General features: G+C 48.2%; 6 protein-coding genes across 6 annotated transcripts; 3 read left to right on the forward strand and 3 right to left on the reverse strand.

The window, feature by feature from the left end:
* Positions 1-208: 208 nt before the first annotated feature.
* On the forward strand, positions 209-3,410 carry F5B22DRAFT_635157 (armadillo repeat protein; the record flags this gene model as incomplete). Its single annotated transcript, XM_047977101.1, has 3 exons — positions 209-500; positions 576-2,344; positions 2,400-3,410. The coding sequence occupies 3 exons, from the start codon at positions 209-211 to the stop codon at positions 3,408-3,410; spliced, it is 3,072 nt and encodes a 1,023-aa protein (XP_047832540.1).
* Positions 3,411-3,583: 173 nt separating this feature from the next.
* F5B22DRAFT_62424 (uncharacterized protein) lies at positions 3,584-4,675 on the reverse strand. The gene is made up of 3 exons (XM_047976108.1): positions 4,555-4,675; positions 4,449-4,488; positions 3,584-4,266 (listed from the first exon to the last, which is right to left on the reverse strand). The coding sequence occupies exon 3, from the start codon at positions 4,219-4,221 to the stop codon at positions 3,757-3,759; it is 465 nt and encodes a 154-aa protein (XP_047832541.1). The 5' UTR covers positions 4,222-4,266; positions 4,449-4,488; positions 4,555-4,675; the 3' UTR covers positions 3,584-3,756.
* A 1,451-nt stretch (positions 4,676-6,126) lies between these two features.
* On the forward strand, positions 6,127-7,643 carry F5B22DRAFT_599215 (heat shock protein 30). Its single transcript, XM_047974432.1, has 3 exons — positions 6,127-6,680; positions 6,749-7,092; positions 7,162-7,643. The coding sequence occupies exons 1-3, from the start codon at positions 6,259-6,261 to the stop codon at positions 7,254-7,256; spliced, it is 861 nt and encodes a 286-aa protein (XP_047832542.1). The 5' UTR covers positions 6,127-6,258; the 3' UTR covers positions 7,257-7,643.
* Positions 7,644-7,794: 151 nt separating this feature from the next.
* Positions 7,795-9,921, reverse strand: F5B22DRAFT_599216 (aryl-alcohol dehydrogenase). The gene is made up of 6 exons (XM_047974433.1): positions 9,813-9,921; positions 9,656-9,755; positions 9,305-9,592; positions 8,920-9,242; positions 8,421-8,861; positions 7,795-8,348 (listed from the first exon to the last, which is right to left on the reverse strand). Exons 3-6 carry the CDS (start codon positions 9,408-9,410, stop codon positions 8,058-8,060), a joined length of 1,161 nt encoding a protein of 386 aa, XP_047832543.1. The 5' UTR covers positions 9,411-9,592; positions 9,656-9,755; positions 9,813-9,921; the 3' UTR covers positions 7,795-8,057.
* A 380-nt stretch (positions 9,922-10,301) lies between these two features.
* On the reverse strand, positions 10,302-11,260 carry F5B22DRAFT_644747 (uncharacterized protein; the record flags this gene model as incomplete). The annotated part of the gene is made up of 4 exons (XM_047978478.1): positions 10,302-10,477; positions 10,627-10,653; positions 10,829-10,964; positions 11,048-11,260. 4 exons carry the CDS (start codon positions 11,258-11,260, stop codon positions 10,302-10,304), a joined length of 552 nt encoding a protein of 183 aa, XP_047832544.1.
* Positions 11,261-14,068: 2,808 nt separating this feature from the next.
* On the forward strand, positions 14,069-15,228 carry F5B22DRAFT_62949 (uncharacterized protein). Its single transcript, XM_047976482.1, has 2 exons — positions 14,069-15,008; positions 15,072-15,228. The coding sequence occupies exon 1, from the start codon at positions 14,339-14,341 to the stop codon at positions 14,972-14,974; it is 636 nt and encodes a 211-aa protein (XP_047832545.1). The 5' UTR covers positions 14,069-14,338; the 3' UTR covers positions 14,975-15,008; positions 15,072-15,228.
* Positions 15,229-18,550: the final 3,322 nt, after the last annotated feature.

Consider the following 18,550-nt stretch of genomic DNA (forward strand, 5'->3'; position numbering starts at 1 on the left):
TTGGCTAGCCAAGTTGTTTAATTCATGTAGTAGTTTGTTTCTTTGGCATTTGCCATTTGCGCGACAACGCCGACCATCGCCCTCCTCCCTGCGCATAGTCCATCAACTTTGTCTTCGGGCTAGATTACCCGAACCAGCGAGTTGACAAACATCATCTGTAGCCGGCTCCTTTTGGCATCGTTAGGGAACCAGCTTGCTCCTGACCAAGATGGAACTCGAGTCGCAGGCGATTATCAATGACCTCGACGCAAGTCCCGCTGCCCGTACCGCTGCTCTGAGATCGCTCAAAAACGATATCGTCGGTGATATCCAGAAAAAGACGTTATGGGTTCAACACGGTCTCATCCCACACATCGTGAGGCTTCTACTAGCTGGCCCTTCGCCACGCAGTAGAACTGGGAAAGGAACGCGACAGGCTTTCTCGAACAACATCGATACTTTCACTGAAGATGATACTGCTCAGCTACAAGCCTTGCAACTATTAGGAAGCTTTGCGACCGGTATGATATGAGTCCTGCCCGTACTGTCAACAATCATAAATCAGAGTTCATGGTTTCTAATTCGTTTGTCTGCAGCCGGTCCTGCCTTCATCGCTCCTCTCTTCACTTCGCACGTATTACCCGCTATCCTGGGTGAATCATGTCTTCAAAACGAGCACCCCCAAATCGTCCTCGCTGCCCTCCGTGTATTGAAGGACTTTACAGTGGCTACGATATCTGCCTCGGCGTCCTCACCCATCAATCTCGTGTCCCTCGCAGACACCTTGTTCAGTAATAACTACTTAGAGAGCTTGCGGTTGATCTTGTTGCAGCGGGCGTTGGATCGCGATGTCGAAGCTCAAATAATAATCGTCGCATCCCTCATCAGAACTCTTTGCTCCGAGGAACGCCATCAGACCATTTTAGTAGACTCTGGCATCTTGGATGCTTTAGCCACAAGAATAGCTACCTTTGCGGTGGCCGAGGGATACGTCCTGCCGAAAGCTGAGGTGCGTGCACGTATAGAAGGATTAGGGGAGTATATACCAGAGCCTCCAATCACCACGGGAGGTTTGGGTGAGGTGCTTGGCGCGGTTGCTGCTATCATCAGCGACTCCCCCTACCGTGTCTGTAAACTCGTATACTCTCCTTCCATTCTAGCCATTTTCCCCAACTTCAACAATGGTGGAAATCAACATTCTAAATCCCCGCCCGAGTTCATTGTGCTCCCGGGGATACGACCCTCGAGACCCAAAGAGCCCGAGATCATGGACTTACTACTACCTAAGACACCTTTCTCTCCTCGTGGACTTGGGAACCCAGGAGGGTTTTCGTCAATGAGCGCCCAGTCTTCTAGGGATAGTCCCAGCACTAATGGTCGGCCGTCTTCCAAACTCCAGACGAGTTTAGTATCATGGACCCCTCCCGAAGAGAACGTGGCACGTAATGCCGATGTAGACGCCGCAGACGTCGAAAGTCCATTAGTACCATGGCTAATCCATCTAGTACGCACACGTCACGGGTGTGAAGTGTTAGCGGCTGCTTCAGTACTCACCTCGCTTCTCAAAACAGGATTCGCGTACAAAGCAAGAGAACCAAGCATGGGGCTATTGGTTGTCCCTGTTCTGTTAGGGCTTCTTGAAGATGCTGAGTCGAAGATGAAAGAATCTGGGAATAGCAGTTGGGTGAGCCGTGATCTGAAGGCCAAACTAGACATTATTGGTGAAACACCATCAGTCCTTGCTCGCCTTATTACGGACAGCGAGCCTATGCAAAAGGCCGCATTCGAATGTGGTGCTGTTAAAATCATGTGTAAGCTACTGAAAAGCAGCTATGATACGCCTTTAGCTGTCCCAGAGTCTCGCCCATGGTCACCGATTAGTGACGGTGTTGATGCCACAAGGAGTCTTCCATCCGAGTGCCAGTTGGGCGATGAAGGCCAACATATGCACATCATTCATCGCAGGAGAGTGAGAGAGACTACTTTAAGGGCGCTTGGTGCGCTAGCGACTTTCAAAGAAGACTACCGCAAGGCAATTGTAGACCAAGACGTGATGACTTACATTCTTAAATCTTTGAATCAGTCTCCTAGTGATTCAAAACAAAAGGAGCAGGATGTGCAATATCGAGTCAGCTCTAACAACAAAACGTCACTACCTGAACACAACCCCGTATCTGTCATCATTGCAGCGTGCTATGCTATTCGGATGCAATCCCGGTCAGTCAATACACTACGTACCGTCTTAGTTGACCATTCAGCCTCGGAACCTTTATTCCGACTACTTCGGCATCCTGATGTCGAGGTTCAGAATGCTGCAACTGCTTGTATCTGTAACCTAGTCACGGAGTTTAGCCCAATGAGAGACGTGAGTGCTCCCTTATCATTCCCATCGAACACACTACTAACAATCAGGTATTTAGCCTCTGGTCGATGCTGGTGTACTGAAAGTCCTATGTGAACATGCACATTCACAAAATTCTGCGTTGAGACTGAACGCGCTCTGGGCTCTGAAACATCTTGTTGATTCTGCCAGCATAGAGCACAAAAAGCAATGCGTGGAAGAGCTTGGATCTGGTTGGTTGGTCAAGCTCATTTGCGATGATACCGAAGACGAAGCACTCTATTCCACGAGAACTCGGTCCGAACAGCAGTCTACTTCCCCCACTCCAGATGCCATGGATGAAGACGTGGATATGGGCTTTGTAGACGAGCAAACCCGGCCATGGCCTCTCGGCTCCAACAGAACAACATCAACTTCTCCCAAATCAGACATTCGACTGTTGCAGGAAGCTGAAACACGACTAGAGGGTCTCAGAGAAATTGAACAGAACCCTATCCGAAAAGCCAGACATGATGATCTCGCCATACACGAACAAGGTCTCGGCTTCATCAGGAATTTGATTGGTGGCGCGCACTCCCCAAACAATCCCGATTCCGCCAACGACACGACAGAAATGATTGACCATCTTCTGAATATCCTCGGCCAAGATCGTTTGTTCGCGATCTTGGCTTCTAAATTGAAACCAAAAGTCCTGCATCCCTACAATCGACGAGGTGCTAGTGGTAGCGAGACTCGAGTCTTACCACCTCAGGTCAAGATTATTGAGGCAGTCATATATATCTTGGTGCACATGGCCGCAAGTATACCCCGACATCGGCAACTTGTTATCGCACAGACAGATCTTCTCAAGCAATTAGCCAAACTTTTTAATAGTCAAGATCGGGAAGTGCGAGTGGCACTGTGCCACTTGATCAACAATTTGACTTGGCAGGATGATATGAGTGACGCGAGTGCGTGTTCACAGCGGGCAACAGAGCTCAGGAATCTAGGGTTCCTTAAGAAGCTAGAGAGCCTGGGTCAGAGTGACGACGAGCTAGATGTACGGGAGCGCGCCAAGTCTGCTTTATGGCAAATGAAAAACAATTATTAAGAGTATGAATAGCAGCAGCAAGAGTTGGATTAATGATCATAGCTGTTCCTATACAACAGCATGGGCACTCGAATGACAGTCGAAGTTTAAATTTGCATTAACGTTAGATGCAGCGGGAAGGAAGGAAGCATAACTGGCGTCGGGCGTCTGGAACGAAAGTATTTATTAGTTGTTTCTCCAGTGTTCAGCGAAACCGACGCGACTGTCTCAACCAAGGTGGGCGAGCGTTATGTCCGACAGGCTTGTTATCTCAACCACGTACAATAGCACCGAATAGTATAAAATCCAAGCAAAAGCAACAGCCAATGCTAGTTGTGTTTAACCCCAAGCACATGCGAAATTATTGCTACTGCAACTTTTTGTTGGTCTGACGCCTCGGCAGTCCCACGCCCGCAAGAAAGAACAGCTTGCCGAGAAAAGGCGCAACAGTCGTGATGATAGCCACGGCGTTCACTACGTTCCAGCGAAGCGGGTTGAAGAACCACGCAGGCCCCATGCTCTGTACGAGACTTGCCGTGTAAAAGACGTCACTGACGGCTGAAGCAGCCAGAGTATGCCGCCAGACACGGACGTCGTCCTTGAAGTCAGCAGAGCGAAGTGTCACGAAGTCGTGAAAGGCCAGCATCAGCCACGATCCCGTCATCTGCGTGAACAGCGGGGACAGCGACGGCGAGTACGGCACGCTCGGCACTGTCGAGCTTATCAGGGACGCCGGGAAGAAGAAGGCGTTGATGGCGCCGGCCGTCGCCAGCAGAGGCTCGAATGTCGTGAACAGCACGCGGTAGACGCGTGGGATAGGCGATGCTGACATTGTTGGTTGCAGTGATTAATAAGACAGGTTGATCTATGTAGGTACCTAGGTAGATTATTGGTACTTAGGTTCTTCGACGGCAACGTTGGTGGGGTTGGTGCTGCGATGCTTCAGGTTCTGCTGTAATGATGGTGGTCGCATCTCATCCACCAGCCAGGGAGCTGTTTGTATCAAATATATGATACCTATTATCAGAGCGGGTGAGGTTGTTAGCGCCACATACTTACTCGCACACGGGATGTGGTCCTTGTTTCCACATAATTGTGGCTTTCGCACATGATCATCATGTAAGCACTTAAGGTATCAAAATCCTTCGAAGCGACGAACACTTACTCTTGCAGTTAGTCAGTCAATCAGTCAGCCAGCCAGACAAATAAATAAATACGAAATGCCAACATGAGTAATGACGGTATGCCGACCCATCCGAGCTTCTTCGATCTCCGAATAGAGTCACCTCGAGGAGAAGCAAAAAGAACACATTGGTATATATAGTTGATGACGGTTATAGCCGCTGATCACCACCCGATTCTGGCCTGTGCATAAACAGGGTACCACGTTGAGATGCAGAGAGCTAACCCTGGACAGAACGGTAAGCTAGTCCATACCACCTCAACTACCGACATGCCCGAGCAATAGGATAAGATGTGAGGCTCTGGATGGATGTCTGCTCCTCCACCCGGACAGTATTCTCCAGTGCTCATCACTGTCTTGGCCCCTCTCGCCTCTGTCCCATACTTCGCAAGTATGGAGCGACACGCCTACCCATGCATGATGTCTTCGCGTAACAACTACTACCTAACCTCTGACCTAACCTTGGGAGGATTCTTCGTTCGTGATATCCCCCTCATAGGTCGACGTCGTTACTCGTCGGTAATACTATAAGAATACCTAGGTAGTAGTGCTGGCGATCGGCCGCGGCCAGGGCCTGAATTGGGGTCCACACTCTTTCTTATTCGATCCATCTCCGGCCTGGTCGGACATGTTCCAATGCATGCTGTAGCTATGCGACCGTCTGATTCGATCGTCATGTGTCACGACATCGACGACATTCGACCCGGAACTCTCCGGCAATTGCCGGCACACCACTCTTGGTCGGTTTTTGCGCTCTCCCAGTTTGCCTTTTGAGGTTTTTTTGCTCTACTGCACTATCATCGTTAATGCCATCCGGTGCTGCCGGGGGTGCTACGATGATTGATCTCGGGCCTCGCTTCTAGAGGATTCTGCCGACCTTATTTTCTGCCCCTTCTCAATGAGCTTTACCCATTTTCCTGCATTTTTCGCTGTTAGGCTTACTCACGTACACACTTAGTCATAGTAAAAACGACCGGTGATCATGTATCAAAACCTCGTCATTTAAAGTATTATGACGCCGATCTGTATAGTATCTGGGGTAGCAGGTACCACCAAGCCTGCTGGCCGGGGTAGCTAATTGCTCCTATTCGGTATTTCAATGCGACGCGGGACAGACCAGAAGTCTTTGGTCTTTGTGAAGACAAGCTCCATGGGAGTTTGCTCGCATTGGGTCCCAACTGTCGGCCGCTGAAAACTTCATGCAGCGAGGCAGCTCGATCCACTCGCGTCCCGCCATCAGGTCGACACCTGACCTGATGGTTGCGCGAAACGCAGAAACCTCACTGGCTCTTCCGGTGAAGGAGAATGTGTTTGGGTGTGATTTATCATCACCATGTCTGTAAGACGTCAGTCGATCACCAGATTGGACTGCCTCCCACTCGGGCAGCTCGGACTTACACCACAGTGGTTGCCCGCGTAGAAAGCTCTCCAACCAGCGAGGTGAAATCAATACTCGCCCTGGATCGAGATCCGAGCTCGCCCTCGCCCACCCGGAGTTCGTCATTGCTCGTAGATATAAATGCTACCCCTCCTCTCGTCATTGCCTGCCCTGTTTCATCATCTATCGAGTCCAGCAACGCCTCGTGTGAATTGATATAGCTAAGATACCAGTGGCTCTCTCCCAGTAACGAGCATATAGGATACCCTCTCAATCTATACAACGACCAGCTCAACTTACATCTCAATATGCCTACCCTATTAGGTCGAGGGAACGCCGCCTTGGATGTGAATCCACCGGCGGGAAATGAAGAGCTCAGCGTGAATGGCAGTGATTGGCTGTGGGCGGTGACGGCTATCTACGTCGTTTCATTCCTCGCTTTCTTTGGTCTGACTTTTGTGGCCCGGTCCGGCGAGAAGATATTCCACTACCTCTTCACCATTGCCCTGCTCGTCGGCTCGATTACCTACTTCGCTCAGGCATCCGACCTCGGTTATAATCTTGTCAGCCAAGTCAACTCGAGCCCAAGATTAGCTCTGACCCGACAGATCTTCTGGCCCAAGTATGTCAACTGGACTGTGAGCTTCCCAGCCGTTGTAACTGCTCTCGGTCTCCTCAGTGGTGTACCGTGGGCCACTATCATCTTCAATGTCTTCTTGTCATGGACCTGGTGAGTAATAAACCTCTTAAGAGCTTAACATAACGGAAAGTTGGAGAGCTGGTACTAATCGGGTGTAGGGTCATTTCATACTTAGTCTCGGCATTCACCGTCTCGAACTATAAATGGGGATTCTACGCCTTTGGCACTGTCTCTTGGTTGATGCTGGCCTTCAGCACCTTCAGTGCCGGTTCTTCAGCTAAGCGCGTAGGCGTGTCGCGAGACCACACGCTTCTCTCAGGCTGGGTCAACCTACTATGGCTTCTGTATCCCATTGCATTTGGCCTTACTGATGGCGGAAACCGCATTGGAGTCACCCCTGGCTTTATCTTCTTCGGTATCCTAGATGTCCTCTTGGTCCCCGTCTTGTCTTTCGCCTTTATCTTCCTCGCTCGCCGATGGGACTACGGCCAGCTGAACTTGGGTAAGTAAACAAAACTACAACGAAATTTGATACGTTAACTATCAGCGCCCATACTAATACTTCAAGCAGCTTTCACACGATACGGACGTGTCCACAACGCTGGCACATTCCCTGAGAAGACGACTGCAGCTCCCGCTGCTGCCGACCCTGCCGTGACTGTCTAAACTACTTTCGACAGTAGTATATGCTGACACAATGACTATCTGTTCGATCCTAACATCATCCCAAACGAAATTCTCTTAAGGGACAAGGACTTCGGTCGAATATCGAACTGTCAGCGGGTAATCAAACAAAATTTCTTCGTCTGCGCTCTAGCTTAGGCACCGTCACTCACTCACGACCTCATGAATGATTTCCCTTCTTCGTAATACTCCTATAAAATATATACCCTCGTTCAGTTCGGTGGCAGATACCCATTTATACGACTAATGGCGCGGTGTTCTTTGGTATGAATGGAGACAGAAGATGTTATATAATGAGCAAAAAAAAAAAACCCTTATTAATATAATCTACGTATGCAACTAATGATATTTGATGCTCTCGTGGTTCAATGAGTGATTATGTCTCATTCCTAGTATCATCAATTCAGTGAACGTGTTAAGATTCCAACCTAGTATCTCCTGTAAAAGTAGTACTGCTTTCACATAACGCGCAGCCAGGAGTTGTTCTTAGCTGAATTACTAAATCCATTCTCGAGAATGGGTTTACGTTGGCATTTGAGTCTCTTATTTATCAGGCTGAATTGATTGTATATCGAAGTCATACTCTCCTATCCAGGACAACAAAATGTACAGGTCGAGAATCCACTTTTGGCGCAATATATGCAGCAGTAAGTCACACGGCTTGTATTTCACACATATATATGTACATATATATAAATCTACATAGGTTTGAATCTGATTCTATAAAGGCCTACGTGCTTGGCAACCACTACTGCTGACCCAGCATAACCATCGAGGTTAAATCTAGGCTGGTGCCTGCCAGGGCGCCGTAAGGTCGCCCTTATGAGGCTTCACCGCGCTGGCAGGTGCAACGTAGTCGAAGTGGCCCAACATAGCCAGAACATTGATGTCCTGGGGTCCTCGGATCATAGATCCAGTCAGACTCATGAAGTTGTGAGGGAAGCCAAGATTGAACTCGTAGCCGCTCTCGATCTCCTTGATATCCTCAGGTGATAGCTCAATGCCAAGGGCCTCGACGTTTGCCTTCAGTTGCTCGACTTTGCGGCCTCCAAGGACCGGGAAGACATAAGGAGTCTATAGCTATTATTAGCGTGTGATTTTTATTTTCGGAATTTCAAGGCTTTCCTGGGCCTTCTAGAAACACACCTTATGGAGAACATATGCTAGAGCGATGCTCGTGATGGGCACATTGTGGCGCGTAGCAACGGCGTCGAGAACTTTGGACATCTGCTCCTCGCGGCCAACCAACATGGGAGGTGGGACCTTGCGAGCACCAGTGTCTTCCTTCCCCGGCGATTTGAAGTACCCGCCACCAAGAACACCGAACGGCTGGAACGCCATGCCCTCTGCTTGACACATAGGGATGACCTCTCGCTCTAGGTCCCGCTCCTGAGCAGAGTATCGGCCCTGGTAGATCGAGAAAGGCCTGAGACCGTTTTGCCGCGCGTACGTGTTTGCCTTGGCGACAAGCCAGGCGGGTGAGTCGCTGATGCCCAGGTACAGGACTTTGCCCTGATTGATGAGACTATTCAAGGAATGCATAAGCTCGGGAATCTCGGTGGCGTAGTCCCAGCAGTGAACATAGAGCTACAGAAGAGCGGCGTTAGACAGTTTTCCTTTTAGTATCTCGATGTAAATGACTTACAATGTCGATATAATCGGTCTGAAGGGCCTTTAGGCTGTTCTGAATTGATACGTGCAGTGACTTGGACCCCGTGCCGCCGTAGTTGCTTTGCTGGACTGGCTGGCCGGATTTAGGGCTCATGGTATACTTGGTAGCAATAACCATCTCGTCACGGCGACCAGACTTCTGTAGCCATTCGCCGATCCACAGCTCACTCTGGCCACTTTGGTAGGCATTGGCAGTGTCGATGAAGTTGCCCCCGAGATCATAGAAGGTATCCAGGAGCTCAAATGCGGACTCCTTGGTACATTGACCCATTCCAAAAGACCATGCGTCTCCAATACCTTTACACAAGACTTAGTATGCGATCGAAAGTATGAAATAGGGGTAGGGTCGTAGGTCATACTCATCCCTCCCAGACATAGGGGGCTAACACGGACGGATGCGGATGGCGCGAGGAGACGGTGTCGTCCAAGCAGGCTCTTAGGTGCAGCAGGAGGTAGGAAGGCCATTGTGACAGATTTCTAGTGCGTACAAAAATAGCTGAAGAAGATAGTGTTAAAAGATGGACAGTAGTGTTTAGAATTCAGGCTGATGAGGAGGTGGTTGATAGCTAAGGAGGTCGTCTGAGAATATAGCGACGGCATGCCCATTTTATATTCATCCTCATTTTCGAAGTCGTCTTCTCATATACCTACATATTCAGTCTCATTAGTCTCAAGCGCGTGTTGCACATTGGCATAATTGCTTCACTTACAAATCCACGATGTTGGCTCCACGGACTTCGGACTTCTCGAGTTCAGCTTAACTCCCATATGGACACAAAGCCCACTGCCGCCGATACTCGTGAAGCGCATCTTCCGGGATCTAGCATGTTAGCTCGATACTAAAAACAAAGATTCAATGGCTCTAACATTCTACATAGTAGATTCTGGAGAAAGTGTAGACTCAATTGTCCGGCGGAGATAATCGGTTTTAAGAGTTGTTTGTAAGCATATCTGGACCATGTTGCTTCAGACCTGTAAATCGCAGAGTCAACAACAATCACGATAATTCCTTCACTAAACACATGAATTAGAACTATGTCGCCGACGAGTTAGAGGTGGCCCATATCCCCTCATTCTTTATGGGTGCGCATACTGATTAGTAACATCCTCACCACCTTTTAACGGCGTGTCTATTTCGGGGCATTCAGCTGTCTGGGGTACCTAAGAGTCACTAAGAGTTACGCGTCGCGCAAACACGCAGCAGACGATACGCATTATTCATATTCAGACGGATGATGTATTCAATTCAAAGACTTGAGTGTTTCTACTGGTATTAATCTAGAAATCCATACCATGACCAGTCCAGATCTTTAACGCCCTAGGCAGACACCCGAGAACCTTCTAGTGAACACCATATCACAAATGAGAGTTTCTCTTCTTTGACGCTTCCTCGAGCATCTCTTTTATGTGCCGATTGATCCAGTAGCCATCCAACTTCCGAGGATCTATACTTGCAGCGCCGGAGATACGCCCGAGACACACGTCTTCACCAGCATCACACCAGCATTGGAACGGTTGCGCCATGCAGAACTCTATACACAAGCACCCAAAGTCAGTAATTGTCATTAGCTCTCGTCAAATCCTTAGGTTTCCAGAAATCCCAAGGAACATGTAATTGTATGCACCTCCTCAAAACAGCGGCATACGAGAGAATGAGACTAAGAGACCATGGACTACTGACCTGTGCTTGGGTAGAAGAAGCTCAGTGCTGCAATATATGGCGTTAGAATACTTGATGTGAGTATGAAGTTGAAGGGAATTCTTTTGAATTGTAATTGAGAGGTCCTGGAATTATCGGAAAGTGGAGGTAACATCAATTTTTCAAGCACGCGTGCGTTTCGGCGAAGTGGTTAAGTCATATAAGGTTCCAGGTTGTTACTCACAGTCGCCCTTCTTCAAATCACGATGCCTACTAACCCGTATCTCCATTCGTTCCATGTCCCATTCGAGTGTTGGGGCACAGCTATGGTTGATTTTAACGAGATCGGAGTTGAGCTCAATATGTAGATCGCGGCCTGCCTGATGATTTCCAAAAGGTCGATATTAGCTGATGCTAGCTTCGCTACTACTTCGTTCCACTAAGAAAAGGGACGAATTCTAACCTGCACCGAACTCCAAGATGGTTTGGGAACCCGCTTCACGCCCGAGATGCGCGCAAATAATGCCCCTGCCGGCAAGTCGACGACAGACTCAGCTGATGACTTGAAATCGTCACCTTTGACCTCTTTAACTATCAGAAGCCGGCTAAGGTCTGGGTTGATCCAGGCAGGCAGTAGATCAGCCGTCTCGGCCTTTCCATCAGATCCAGATGTCATTGTAAGTTGTCGCTTCGAAATTGTGTTGTATATTTCATACCAGTGAAAAAGAAATAAGGACTGATGCTGAGTATTATTCTCCTTATAGCTTCGCGGACAGAAGGAAGAAGACGAGCCATTTTAATCAATCCCAAGACTCTCTCCACTATCCCCCTCTACTTAGCGTACTTGCAGAATAACAAAAGACTGCATTAAGCTGCGCCCGGCGCGGCAATGCTGAAAAGCAGAGACGCTATTTAGAGCAAGTAGACGATGATGGACCCATAGCAACGAGCGAAGACTCCCGTGCAATGCAATGTAGCTCTGCAGAGTCGAGGGCCAGGCTTATCTATCCACCCTATTGGTATTGGCACAGATCTCGACTTCTCAGCCGACATGGGATCGGAACGTCGTCCAATGATGTGAATCAGACAAGGAATCTTACGACCTCAGAGGCTCACGATCGTTGGTGGGCACACTTCGAAACATTCGGCCCCCTCCAAGACTACTGTACCGACGCTCTGGGTCGCATTTCATTGGTTGCCAAGGGCGCTTTCCGGGCCTCGATGGTATCAATGAAATAAAGTTGGTCAGCGTATGTGCATGTGACGGCCATCCTCTTCTGTTACCCTAATAAAGAACGGCCCGATGCTTGTTGGCCATACACCGCTCTGTGAAGTGGCAAATGGAAAACCGGCTATGCTGGCCGTAAACTTGCACTTTGAATATCTGCTACACGCCCACACGGCTAGGGGCGTATGCAGTGCAAAAGGCCCCTTCTCATCACCCTCATGAGACATGCAGTCAGTATTGAAAGTGAGGTTATACAGGCCTCGCTTCATGAGGCAGACTAGTTAGATCTAGGCGGCCGGGACAGACTGTCCAATTGTATAAAGAGTCAAAGTCAAGCCAACAAGTCCAGGAAGGAATAGGATGATAAAGGATCTTTGCAGCCCTAGCAGGTAATTGTGATGTAATTACCTTCAATTCCAGGCCCTGTCATCTGCCCTTGTTACAATATCACATAAGTCGTGCTGCTGGAAGCGAGCCACTGTCACGATCAATGAGCGACGGTGTGAGGAACCAATACCATCCATCTTACCCGATAAATGGCCTCACATCAAACGAGTACATTGAAGTCCACCCTCCAGTGAGCACAGTAGAATGGTCTATAGGGTATGTCCGCCGGGTACAAGTAAACCATGCTCACAAGCCACTATTGGTACCGTTGGTCTTACTGTTATAACCTTGCATGCGTATGTCCCAAGATTTGAGGCTGTTTGGTAGACTATGAAAGCCGCAACTTCGGCTGTGGTGATCAACTATAATCGTACATTTATTGGCCACCCGTGAATTTCTCTCTCCAAACTCGCCTCTCGGGTATTACCGTATTAAGAGGTGTAATGCTCTAGATGACGTCTGCTGTAGAGGTTTATCTAGCCTAGATCTAGCCATTATGCCTAACGAGACGGAAAATGTTATCCACATGCAAAACCAAAGCGAGGAAGTTGAACAATTTCCTTTTTGAGACATCAATGCGTCTACGGATTAATGAGCTGGACCTGGCCATCATTGTAGAAATTGTGCACTGCCTAGCATTCGAGCAGATTCGAGGTTACATTAAACTTAGAGAGATGGAAACAAGTGATTCGTCATGTGACTCAATCGAGATGCAAGATCTTGGAATTACTAGTAAGCCACGCGTCAAGCCACGACCAGACTCACCAAGGTGTCTACCTAGAGAGCATGCATTCTGCTACCTACTCCAACCGTTCAGCCGCATGGAGTATAGATCTGGGATTGCATGCTCAGAGGTATTGTATTGTTATACGACATGGAGAGTTTCTAACCACGGGCACCTAGGCTAAGTAGTTTATCCAGTTACGATGTATTATGGTCAGTAAGCGAGCAGCATAAGGACGAAAGTAGTTGATGCTACCCCAGATCAGCGTTCCAGCGCCACTGGCCACAATGGACACCAACTCGCATCAACCGCTATAGAAGGCAATGATTATCAGTTGCGCTTGAGGACTGATATTCTAGACCTTGTGGCTCGGGTGAATCGAAAGCCGAATCGTTTCGTAAGCTGCCCACGGTCCTGAGAACGGCGACTGGCAGGTTGGGTAGCTCGAATTCTCGGAAACCATCACCACTCCTACTGAATCAATGCGAGTTTAGCAGAATATCGGATCATCTATCCGAATTTTCATGCATATTCCTAGGAAGTGAGACGCAGTGAGGTGGCAAGGAAGCTGGTTTCTTCAACAATGCCCTCGTTCACCAACCACAGCTCGCAGGAGGTGTCGCTTACAGCGTCAAGGAACCATGTGCCTGTAGAAGAAAGATGAATACATAACAGTATCTATCGATACTCCGACAGCGGCCAGGAAGCCGGTATGCCAAACTAAGAAAAGAGTGTATGCGGGCACGAGTGCATTAGTACGAGCCATGCATGCATGCATCAAGTAGCCAGGATCTTTCACTTCCGACCCGACCTCTTCTTCACTGAGCAACCAGTACGACGATGGCCTAGAAGATAGTACTACGTCTATACCCATATTATTGATAGTCCGTGTAATACTCGCGCAATCTCCATCATAACAATCCCTTTATAATACATGGAACTAGTTTGCAATCTACCCGCACGCTGTCGCGAGAGAGGTGTCTGTCCGCTTCTCGGACTTCATTAAAGTAAATACCAACTGAAGTTATAAGGACCTGTACGTAACTTGAAAGTTATGCCGGCTTCTCCAGAGATTTGCTCGTCATTTTAGAGTTCCGAATCATCACGATGCGTCTTTCAAGCCCAGGGTCTCTCCCGTTTAGCTGGATCTCTACGAATGACCCTAGATGGAATCAACGAGCTTCCTTGTAGCCTAGAACTAGGGTTCTCTCAGGCTCCGTGTTCGATTTTACACCCAGGCGAGAGACATCAAAGAGAAATGAGAACCCTAATGTGTAAACGATATTTCTATGATCCTTGACCTTGTTGTGACCACCTATACCCGAACTGATATAAGGATAGGTTGCGACCTAAGAGTGTCCTGATATGATGTATTTGTTCGTGAAAGGTTTCGATCTCGCCAGACACGGAGAGAGATGCTAGCACTACTATCAGCACGAAGACAGACATGGAGTCATTCAAGACTCGATCGTCTGTTCTTCACTTTTCTGGTGGCCCTGCTGGTATATCCCTCGTATGCATACGGCATCCCCGTGTATACTACAGAATTCGCCCTTAGGGATGAACCGTCCTCACATAAAAAGCCGGAGAACCTCACCCTGGACTTTGCAGCAGCGATGGGAATAATCACGGCGGCTGTGATAATAGGGATGGCTGTGATCTGCGTTTTCGCGCACTGCTGGCGGCAGATAGTCAAGTGTAGCCAACGTCGTCGTGAGAGGAGTGCCGCTAAGAAAAGAAGGAGACTACGCAAAGATGAAAACACCTGGGTCTTCCCAGGTCATCGTGGATTTACAATGCCGCAATTACAACGCCTAGAGTCCGAGCCGGCGTCGTCGTCTCCCTTTGAGCAGATCCGTCGACCTGGAGCTTACGCCGACCCGTGCCATAACCCTGTCTCGCCCGCCATACACAAATCCTCGGGTAAGCCTGCACCTCGGACCAGATCAAAGACCCGTTGGGACGATTCGACCGCAACGCTACCGAGCTCTGCTGGTGCAGATGAGATTGAATGCCCCGCTAACGTTGCCTATGCCTTGGAACGACATTGATTCCCTTGGCCGATGGAAGATTTGCAGTATCATGGTAGGTACTATAAGATTGACCCTGTTTTATATCGAGAAATTATATATAACTGATATCTAGTAGCCATGATACGAAAACCAAGTGCTTATCCCGTGGAGGTTTCACATCAGCCCCCTATTTCAGACATCAACCGGACTCACTCGAGGCAACCCTCGTGAAATACTAGTATTTGGAAAACTTCTACTCACACAATCCATAATCCGCTCGCGTCTAGAGCAATGAGAATCATTATTAGCATACGTTAGAACCAAGGTATATCTATGCCTCATTCTAGGAAGACAAATACAGCAGGACGATTACTTCGGTATTTGGTGTAGTTATTTATACATCAACACTTTATACATAGCGGATATAATAACCAGACGATATTGAAGACCGAGAGAAATGACAGATAGGAGAGTTATATAGAATTAATCAGACGGAAGTGGTCTTTTCAATTCTTTGAAAGCAATTTGACTTATGAAACTAGCATAGAGGAAGTGAGCACATATGTCAATATACAGGAAATACATGCTTTTGGGTTCTGAAAATTCCGATACATTGTAAAGACTTAGGGTCAAATTGGCTAGTATCTATTGGGCACTTGAATAACTCGATATTAGAGATGATGTGGAAAACCGCAAGGCTATCATCTGTCGCCTCCTGTCCACAGCTATTCAGCTCAATTACACTCGAAACCCCATGAATGAAATACCATCTCACCGCCAGTAATACTCAGGCGCACAGAAATAAGCCTGCTAGTGATACGTCGTAAACAATCTGTCTATTCTAGAATACATCAGCCCCCCTTCCCTTGCTTTCACTCTTCGACGTCCAAACCACTACGTCAAACTATATATTTGACAGGTATCACAACAGACGTCGCCAACAAACTAGCAAACAAGGCAGTCTCAAAACTCGCGATGATGAAGAAGAGCATCCTGACCGACCGGGTACGTGTAGACCGATACCGACACACTGGATCGTACGTATGGCGTTTGACAAACCCAAGGACGCCGCACAGCCCAATCTCGGCAGCTCAACCGTTAGGAAAGGGGAGGAAGGGAAGAAAATGAAAGATTCTAACGGCCGACGACGGAAACTTCCGAGAGGATTACAAGCGGATTTATTCGAGATACACATACACATACACATACTGTATCAGTAGTTTGGGTAGCAAATGGCCCGACAGGATGGTGCTGGGTAACGACAAAGTGAAAAACAACATTCGACACCGGACGATTGTTTGCTTGCGCAGACCCTTTTCTTGCCTCCGATTAGGCAGTGCAGACGTGAGTTCGTGTAGCGACTCTACCTTATGTATGCTGTCGTGTATCTCGAAAAAACGGTGTTGAATCATATTGTCGAGGCAAAGGACTAGAATGAGAAAACTGTTTGTCGAATATGCAAGACCGAACACCGTCCCACAGTACAATGTAACACGATAGTAGGCACTACCTACCTCTCAATGGGACCTACTGTACGTACGGTAGCAAGTAGTATACAGTACGGCATCTACTTACCCACATGAGATGGGGAATCTGATATTCCTACCCATCTCTCGATGTTTGGGAGCAGAGGGGATTGGTTGTTTCTCCCACTCGAGTCCATGCCCTTGGGACTCGGCTCGAAGATACCTACCTACTCGAAGCTAATACATCCTTTCCTCTCCGTGTAACATGGGCCGACTCCCCCTTCAATCATCTCGCCACTATACCGCTCTCTCTCTCTCTTCGAGACAAATGAGAAATGGAGGGAGGCAGGTACAGTAGCGGGCGATCCCGTTGAACCATAGAATCTAGACATGCGGTACAGAAGCCGGCACCCAACCCTTTTCCAATCAATTCGTTTAATCTCTCTGGTCTGCGGCACCTAGGCTAGATTAACTATAGCTATAGCTAGTATACAAGATGAAACGAAGGAAGTTGAGAAAAAAGGGGGGGGTAAATTAGCCTTAGCAGACCAGATCTCGTAAGTGACACCAGTTAGTCAGTTGACAGGTAACACACAACGGCTTGACCACGAGAGAACGGGGATACGGCTGATTGGCCAGATATTTCCTAGGCGTTCTCACGGTGAATGGGTGTATCCTGTGGCCAGTCAGCCCGATGGATAGAACGGACAAACGGACGGGCGGACGGACGGACGGTTCACAACGTTGTTGCATTGCATTTTACGACGCCGTGCTACAGCGACACTGCAAAACCCTTTCCCTCCCCATCGATCCTGCAAATAAACGCGTGCGTTGCGTGAGTTCTGCCCGAGGCCGAAATACAGACGATGTAAACGCAAAGCAAGGTACCTACCTACCTAACTTTCCTTTCACTGCCGCTACAATACTACCTACCTACGCCATGTCAACCATATCTCTGCAGTGAACGGTAGATAGATAACCTAGGTAGATGAAATATCTACTTATCTGATCTGCTGCACATGATGTTAACACGTGCATAGGGGGGGCGCTTCGTTTCAGAATTCCTTTTGTTTTGTTTTTTTTAAAGCTTGGGCGGGAGATGATATGACTTGTCAGTTATTACCTGACGAGGCGCACTGCTGTGTACCTTGCCTACTCTCGACTATGAGAGAGACATGCATGCATCCACATACCATACACATATGCAGAGATAATAACAGAGAGAAAGGAGGCGGGCATTGTGAGACTCGCATCTCAGTCACTGATGGCTTCTACTGTATGCAAGCTCCCGAGTAGATGGTGGTGGTGGTGTTTCACTCATCGGCATGGGGGCAGGCATGTTATGTGAGTAGTTGTCTACTTACACATAACCACGAGGAAGAAAACAAAAATAGCGTGGCCGCCTTGTCTTGTCTTTCTCTCCGTGGTTCTATACAGTATGTTTAACAGGCACGGAAGACGAAGAATATAACTAACTAACTAACAATGTCATAATAAATGCACGTGTGAGGCGTCCAGATCGCTGACGTTATCGTGTCTATCTACGCATGGTAGATTCCAAGCCCCCCTTTCCTCTCCTTTCCGCAGAGCGAATGCAAGATCGATCGTGTTAGAAATGAAGTAGATCACCCCTCCCTCAGATCCCCTCCCCTTGCGATTTCATGCATACTTGCAGCAGGGGGAACAAATGTCATGACCGTTAGGTACCTATTCAAGACGGTGATCGAGGAATTACTCTTTGCCACCATGGGCCGTGTCCGTACCGCTGTTGTAGGCATTAAAGAGTTTGGCAAACAAATGTGCTACCTATACTACCTGCATCATCCAAGCAAGTAGTTTATGCTGGGTCATTTATTCGGTTGGTCCTTGCTTTGTAGGGCTTACCATCCGCAGTGCCAATTGCAGAAAAACAAAAGCCCCCCCAAAAACCAATTAAAACTTGGTCCTCGCATTTTTGTTCCGTGATACCTGAGACGTTGTACCGACAAATTACCATCCATTTATAGCCGCTCGCCAGCGTCAAAAAAGGAATACCTAGGGAGGTTTAAAACACCGATCGGTTTCCGAGAAAGTTTAGCGCAGATGTTGCCTGGTTTGATGCTTATAGGCCACCAGTCTTCATGTTGATTTGGCAATTGGGTATGACTTC

Source organism: Xylaria bambusicola, assembly GCF_022495145.1.
Source record: "Xylaria bambusicola strain CBS 139988 unplaced genomic scaffold F5B22scaffold_12, whole genome shotgun sequence".
In the NCBI taxonomy this organism is placed as follows: domain Eukaryota; kingdom Fungi; phylum Ascomycota; class Sordariomycetes; order Xylariales; family Xylariaceae; genus Xylaria; species Xylaria bambusicola.